The sequence below is a fragment of the Apis dorsata genome, unplaced genomic scaffold (assembly GCF_000469605.1).
Source record: "Apis dorsata unplaced genomic scaffold, Apis dorsata 1.3 scaffold_28, whole genome shotgun sequence".
NCBI classification, from domain to species: domain Eukaryota; kingdom Metazoa; phylum Arthropoda; class Insecta; order Hymenoptera; family Apidae; genus Apis; species Apis dorsata.
In genome coordinates, this window is record NW_006263330.1 from 318,051 (window position 1) to 326,581 (window position 8,531).

The window sequence follows — 8,531 nt, forward strand, 5'->3', positions numbered from 1 at the left end:
TCTCTCCTATCTATCTATCTATCTATCTTTCTTTTTCTTTATCTATATCTACTCCTCTCTCTTTAAATAGAAAAAAATGTATATATATTTATTACAATACAAATAAGTAAGAATTTCGTTGCCAATAAAAAAAAGTGTTTTATTCATATTATCAATAATATGATTATATAATAGTGTATTAATTATTTTATTTGAGATTTTTTTCATCAAAATAACTTTTATTTATATTTATAATACTGATATTAAGTATAGAATATATGTTTTACAGTTAAATAAAATTTAAATGTATTATTAGTAAATATAATTAATAAAATCGTTCTTCAACATTTTTATCTATCCAAAAATATTTTATATATATATTAAAACAAATGACAACTATATTATAATAATTTAAATTGAAATGAAAAATCCTTATTATTTTTCATAATATTTTTTCCTGTTTTTTGATATTGGAATGTTTATTTGTAGACCATTTGTCTTAATCTAAATAATAAAATAATTTCAATATTTTTGTATTTAAATAATATTTATTATATGCTAAATAATTATGTTTTATTAATTAAAATATAGAATACGATCTATCAAATTTATAAAAATGACAAAATAAATTTCTTTTAATTCTAAATCTTAATTATAAATTTCTATTTTGATAATAAAAATAATATAAATATAAATTAATAAAAATAATATAAATATAATTAATTTTATTTTATTTTATTTTTCAATATATATTTTTTTTTTGAATAAATATAAAATATATTTATAAATTTTTATAAATATATATATTGTACGTATTTTTAATAGTCATTATGATTAATTATTGTCACCTTGTGAAGGATAAGCAAGTAATATTAACATTAGAAGATTTTATGAAAATCAACCTTAAAAAAGTGATTGTCTAGTGAATTTTGTAGGCCAATGATTCACAAGCGTTTTCGCGCTACCTGTTATGAAATCTTCGACGGATGATACAAAAACACGTGTTCTTTACACTTTAGCTAATAAAGTTTTGAGTTATTCAAGTCAATTTAATAAACTTTAGGTAGGTAGATAAAAGGAACTGAATAGGCGTGAAGAAAACATAGTTTTAAGTAAGTTAATCGGTAGAATACGAAAGTTTACGTGGATGATTGAAGGGAAAGTAGTGAAGCAGGAGAGCGGCCATTTTATGTTAGTATGACGTAGAGGCTGGGTGTAGCTTCGCGTTCAACCGTCCGTGTTCTTTGGAAAAGGCGAGAAAATCTGAATTCTGATGCTGGGGTCGAGGTAAATGCACGTATCACGCACTGAACGTGTGAACCATAAATTAAGCCCAAGGAAAGTAAGGAAATTAGTTAAATAAGGAAGTACAGGGGTTCTGAAAGAGCGAGCATGAGCGAAGAAAGTAATCCGCGAACGCTCTATGTGGGAAATCTAGACACTTCGGTGTCGGAGGAACTCTTGTGCGCACTTTTTTCACAAATAGGTGCTGTTAAAGGATGCAAGATTATACGGGAACCAGGAAACGATCCATATGCTTTTGTTGAATTTACGAATCATCAATGCGCGGCTACAGCGCTAGCCGCCATGAACAAGCGATCCTTCCTGAATAAGGAAATGAAGGTTAACTGGGCAACGAGCCCTGGAAATCAGCCGAAGTTGGATACGAGTAATCACCATCACATATTTGTCGGCGATCTTTCGCCAGAAATTGAAACACAAACTTTAAAAGAAGCATTCGCGCCTTTTGGCGAAATTAGCAATTGTAGAATTGTCCGCGATCCACAAACCATGAAAAGTAAAGGATATGCCTTTGTATCATTTGTCAAAAAGTCTGAAGCTGAAGCAGCGATAGCAGCTATGAATGGTCAGTGGCTTGGATCTAGAAGCATCAGGACAAATTGGTCAACTAGGAAACCACCACCACCTCGATCTGAAAGGCCACGACATTCAAATAATAGTAAACCTAATTATGAAGAGGTATGTTTTAAATTTCAAAAAATAATATATTATACATTAATTATATTTCCTTTATATATAATGAAAATATAATAATTCAATCTATGAAGATATAAGTAATTAAATTTATTTAATAATTTGTGTATATTATTATTAATAGGTATATAACCAAAGTAGTCCAACTAATTGCACAGTATACTGTGGAGGTTTTACAAATGGCATTACAGATGACCTGATAACCAAAACATTTTCTCCTTTTGGTACCATACAAGATATAAGAGTATTTAAAGATAAAGGATATGCTTTCATAAAGTTTACTACTAAGGAAGCTGCTACTCATGCCATAGAATCAACACATAATACAGAAATTAATGGTAGTATTGTCAAATGTTTTTGGGGAAAAGAAAATGGAGATCCCAACAGTGTGGGCCCAAATGCAAATCATCAAGCTCAACAGGTAATTTTAATACATATATTCTTTTATTTCTATTTATTTATATATTTTATCAATTTTTTTATTTATATTTATATTTTAAGATTATAATAAATTAAAAAAATATTAAAGTATATTTTCACACAATAGGTTACAGCTGGAGCTGGACAGTATGCATATGGATATGGCCAACAAATGAGTTATTGGTATCCACAAGGATATCCACAAATGCAAGGTCAATTTTTACAGCCTGCTCAGTACTATGGTCAATATTATGGACAACAGGCTCAATATATGAATAGTATGCGAATGCCTGCTCCTGGTGCAGGTACATGGCAACCTGCACAAGCGACTGCTGCACCACCGACTGCAACTGCACCATTGCCACCAGGTCAGCAACCTGCTATGGTAACATACACCATGCCACAATACCCCACGCAATGAAATTGATCATTGATCAACATCAACTAATTGTTACATATGATACATTTGCCCCTGGGGCGTTTGCAAAAACTGTTCTGTCATATACCTGTTCCAACAAATTTATTGGTATTTTGACTGCAGCATCATATGTACAAATTTTCCAGTTTTACTTCAATTGAAGTATAATACATGGCAAGAAGAAGCTCCTAAATTTGGTTGTATTAATATTGACTGATATTAAGTAATATATCAGAGATTATACCATCAAAAGATCAAGTGATATATATACATATATACACTTACATTTAAATATACATTTTCTTAATACGTTTCTCTTGCCAAACAATAGAAACGTATATCATTATAACACATGCAAGTATATCTTGTAATGTTCATTGAAAGAAGAAATATCATAGCAGTCAATCCATCAGTGTAATATAACACTCTTTTCAAAACGATTTATATTCTAAGGTGTTGAATGAGGTATATTTCTGAACTTAAAATTGCAGCCCCTTGATGAGCCCTGCATTCGTTGTGCTGCGTAAGGTGTATGTATGTATGCGACCATTACGTTGTTATATTTTTAATATTTTTGCCACAATTACCAATCTTTAGTTTATTTCAAATCATTAATGAACAAAGATAAATGTTCATTTATGGTAAACACAAAGTATGACATTGAACATAATATAAGATAGAGAGTATAGGTAGACACGGCGCCTGTGATGTAGCTAGATTTGGATGCATGCTTTGACGTATGCAGGGCCCTTATTAAAATAAACTATGCGAGTCGATAAACGAGTTGTAAACTTCCCTCGTTTTGTGATATTTATCGTCGGTGGTAAATGTACAAAACATTCTTATAAAAAATTTTAAAGAAAATATTTCTGGAAGTGTCAAAAGTGAAATATCTTATGAAAATATTGAATTTGACTTGTTGAATATACTTTATATTGCATAGTGACTCCTCTCCATCTGTACAAAGAAATAGCGAGTCTTGGTGTAATTATTATATGTAATTTAAGTATAATGATAATGATAATGATAAACACTTCCACTAAGAGTTGGAGTCACTACTGTCTTATCTTTATTAATTTATACATTGATAGTTAAATTACATTTCTTTTGAATATATTATAAAATATTAATTTTTTCTCTTGTAACAATCAGTATATCAATTGACAATCATATTTGATATTATTCGATATTTTAAAGTTATTGCAATTATGATATAATACAATACTTATATCTTCATATCTTCTAATTATTATACAGATGAAAAATTGTTACACAATTTAAATGATATTTTATTCTTTATTTTTCAACAAAATTTAGTTTTATATTTATTTTCTTTAAAAAATTTAACATTCTGGTAATTTTTTGAATGCTTATTTTTTAAAATATGTTTCATCAAGTTAATAAATTAATAATAAAAGAAAATTAGAGTGAATTAGTGTAATAAAAATTTATCGATACTTCGCTTCACCACCGACGATAAAAAGCCATAAACCTTTCAAAACCAATTTGTATAAAGTCAGTACTGAATGTAATAACAGAAGAAACATAAGTCGAATATAGCAATGATTAATTGACTGCGATAAGTGATATCGAACTACGGAGAGCCAATTTAAGAAAAAGAACTTGTCTATGGATTAATAATAATCAGTGAACCGATGGAAGACATAAAAAAAAATGTTATATAAAAAATAATTTAGGTACAGCAGGGTGTGGAACCCTCGAAAATGCTTAGGATAATGTTATCTTATAATAAAAACAAATTGTCCTTTGAATGAAAAAAAAGGAATAAATATTTAAAATACACAATATTTTGTATTATTTCATAGCCCACGTTATTATAAAATATAAAGTTATGAAATAATATCAAAAGTGATTTTTTAAATTTATAAGGAACGTAGTACCTTCGTTTATAACTGGTTAAATGTAAAAATAATATAAGTTTTTTAAGTACATAAACAAGGTAATTTTATTTTACAGCCGACATACTTTTACAATAATCGTTTAAGTTAATCGAAGATATTTTTTTCTGCAAATTATCGCGTCAAGCAGTTGATGACTGAATGACTAATGTAGAAGACATAATTCTGACTGATTTTTTGACACAATAAAATTGAACTTTAAGTACAAAATTTGCGATTTATTGAAATACACAATTTCGTTTTCCGTATAAAAGAAGCGTTGTTCAATTTAAAACGGATTCTTACTCAATTATATTATTATTACTAAAAATTAAAATTTTTTTTCACGAATATTAGTAATGTCAAGTTGGAATATTTTAACACTATAATAAAAAATTATAATTCGGTAAAATTGTGAATAATTTAATTGATTTTCGCTTGAAAGTTGCGAGCATTCCTTTTTTTAAATAAAATGCGCTGAAGAATAATTTGTACTGTACACTTTATTACACACAATACATGCGTTCCTCGATCTCGATCACACAGCGGCAAAATACTAAATAGAATATCTTGTATTTTTGTACAACAAGTGACACTATACTATTCAATTACATTTAAAAATTACTATTTAATTGCATGTCACTGAGTATATTAACGTTAATTCAATATGTATTTGTTAATTGTTTTATCAAGCGAAGAATACTACGATATAATATATTAAAAGGAGGAGTTGCTCAACGAAAATTTAAGTTTGCAATTTACAATTATAATCTGTCTATCTTGTTCCATATACTTTTTTACATAATTTATAATATTGTTCAAAAATATAGATTTGGCATTAATTAAAAAATAATTGACAAGATCTATGAAAAACACACCATTCATGAAATAAAAATAAGTTTTACAAGTTTTATGTTACGTTTATCAAATAAATTATTACTTATTTTGTTAATAATTATTATCTTTTTAGAAAAGTTGCATTTAATGCATAATATAAGTGATATGAATTTTTTTAATTAAAATAATTTTTATCTTTATATCATTCAGAAAAAAGGATTTGAATGTATTTATATATTTATATAATGTATTTATCAAGAAAACATAATTCATGTAACCGTGCACAAATATTTCTGCATAATCAATTCACAATTGATTATTTTTAATTTACATAGCATTAATTGATATTAATATTACTGTTTTGCTTACGTTATTAAGAAATTCTCATTTTTTTTATAAAAGTAGTTTTTATAAAAGTAGCAAAATAACTTAATCGAGGCAGAACGTGTTTTTAACATGGAAGGCCAGGGTTGTAAATGGAGATATATCTATATTCATAACAGTCTGTTGTGCAAGATTATTGACGAAATTCGAGCAAAAGTATTTTACTTATTTATATTATAAATTATTTAATGCAAAAAATTTTAAATACGACTGACATCAATTTAAGGAAAAAAATATTTTATCTAAAGTAAGTAAAATTTCAATATAGTTTACATTATACTCTTTCAACATAAACAATTTCAACATTGACTTAACATTAACATTAAATCTACAAGTTCCTCAATCAAATTAATTATACATATAATATTCAGCAATATATATTAACTTAATATTTATATTGTTACAATTCTGAAATTAAATTTATTTGATATTATTTATTATTTGCATATTAAATAAAAAAAACACAATTTTGCACAAGTGCAAACTTATATTTTTTATAGCTATCACTTTTCTATAAGTGCATCTATTATAACTAGACTGTGGAAGTTTGTACACATGGAATTAAATAAGTAAGAAGATAAATTAAGCAAATAGAATTTCAACATGAATATATTTTATCATGAAAAAAACTTACAAATATATTTTCTATTCTGCATATTTGTTGTGTATGTTTTTATCTTTTTTGTATATATAGAATTTGTTTATATTTTAATTCAAGTAATTGTCAAAATTTATTCAATATTATTATTATAAATCATAGCAATTAAATATGTTTGTTTTGCCAAATTGCTATAACAAATTTGTGATAGGCAGCTAACATTGTAACATCAAAGATTAATATATATCTCTATTTTACATATATTAAATGTATTCATTATTTATATTTATATAATTTTTATACACAATTATCCATTAGAAGCTGTATTAAAATATATGAGCACACTTATATTAATATTTTTAATAATTTTGAAATGTATTAAAATACTGATTTGTGTATTTTTATTCTAATTTTTAATATATGTGTATTAAAAATACACATTTAGAAAATTAAAAATTTATGTTTTAAATGTATGCAATATTTATATATGTATATTAAGGATTACTAAAGTTTAAATGTATATATAATGTAAATATACTATTATATATATCCTATATATATATCTAATTAAACATAATTGCATGAATTTTTTAATTTTACATACAATATCTGAATCTAATATGCAAATGCATTAACTTCCGCAGTCTAATTATTACATAATTAAAAATTCTAACATGTTAAAGGACCACACTTCTTTTTATTAAATTAGATGACATAAAAATAAGAAAAATTTTCAACATTATTTCACATAATATATATATATATATAATATTTTTATAGTTCAGTATTGACTACTGATCACACTAGAGAAGCTTTAAACTCGTTGCATTATCATCATTAAAAATAAATTAATAATAACGAGTTATAACATGAAGAAATAATTTTTATAAGCTTCTCTTATAAATTAAATATATGTCAAATAAAATTAAGATATTTTTAATTAATTAATTTTAAAGTGAAATAATAATAACAAAGCTTAGTATTACGATTTTGTAATAAATGCATTTTTAAATCAGTAACTATAAATACAAGCACAATCACTTTTTATTTGAGCATTTGAAGCAATAGATAAATATCAAAAAGTTTTATATATGACTTCTTTTTGTAGCATATCTTTATCATAACATTAATTTTTTTAATGACAATATTTACTTATAAATAACAAATATTTTTAATTTTACAAAGTTCAAATATACTTGCAATTCGTTGTCTCATAGAATATCCATCAAATCAAGAATTGATTTATAATTTGTCAAATATTTTCTATTAAGAGACTTTAATTATATTATTTCATTTTAACAATTATGAAATGAATATTTGAAGTATTATCAAACATAACAAGAATAATAATTGTAATATTCTTCCCAAGTACATTATACAATAGGTAATTTGTTATATTTTACAAAATTCACGTGCTTAAAAGAGTTCTATTTGCATACTTTTAGCACATATTTATATAAGATCAAGATTATTATTTATTTTCATGCTTATTTGATAACATAATTATAGCAGTACTTAATCTGTTTATACTCAATTACAGTAATTGTTTTATTATCTGATTGGACGTGAGCTGTTTCATGTGCAAATACAGTCTTTCTACAGATATTATTTAAATTAATTGTGCTTGAAATATAAGTAAGTAATTAAATATTTACATTACTCTTTTTATTATAAAGTGCATATTGTAATTGTAACTGTAGAATTCTATATTTTTTTGTATTGTTAGAATAATTCATATCTTAATGATTTGCAAATTGCTAATAATATAACAAAAATTAAATTATGATTTAATGAAGTTAAAGCTTATAGTTTATCGAAATATAAAATAAAAAAATTAGAAAAATCTATGTAGGCTATAATATAACTGCAAACATTGAAATTCTAATATTAACATTTTTAGAATGAAACTTAATCTATGATACCTGATTACTGGATGGAGTATGAAATGTATAATATGTGTATATATATATATATATATATTATATATATATATAATTATAAT

General features: G+C 24.9%; 1 protein-coding gene across 1 annotated transcript; it reads left to right on the forward strand.

Annotated features, from left to right (window-relative positions):
- Positions 1-929: 929 nt before the first annotated feature.
- Positions 930-4,941, forward strand: LOC102680233 (nucleolysin TIAR). Its single transcript, XM_006608024.2, has 3 exons — positions 930-1,959; positions 2,099-2,395; positions 2,522-4,941. Exons 1-3 carry the CDS (start codon positions 1,372-1,374, stop codon positions 2,813-2,815), a joined length of 1,179 nt encoding a protein of 392 aa, XP_006608087.1. The 5' UTR covers positions 930-1,371; the 3' UTR covers positions 2,816-4,941.
- Positions 4,942-8,531: the final 3,590 nt, after the last annotated feature.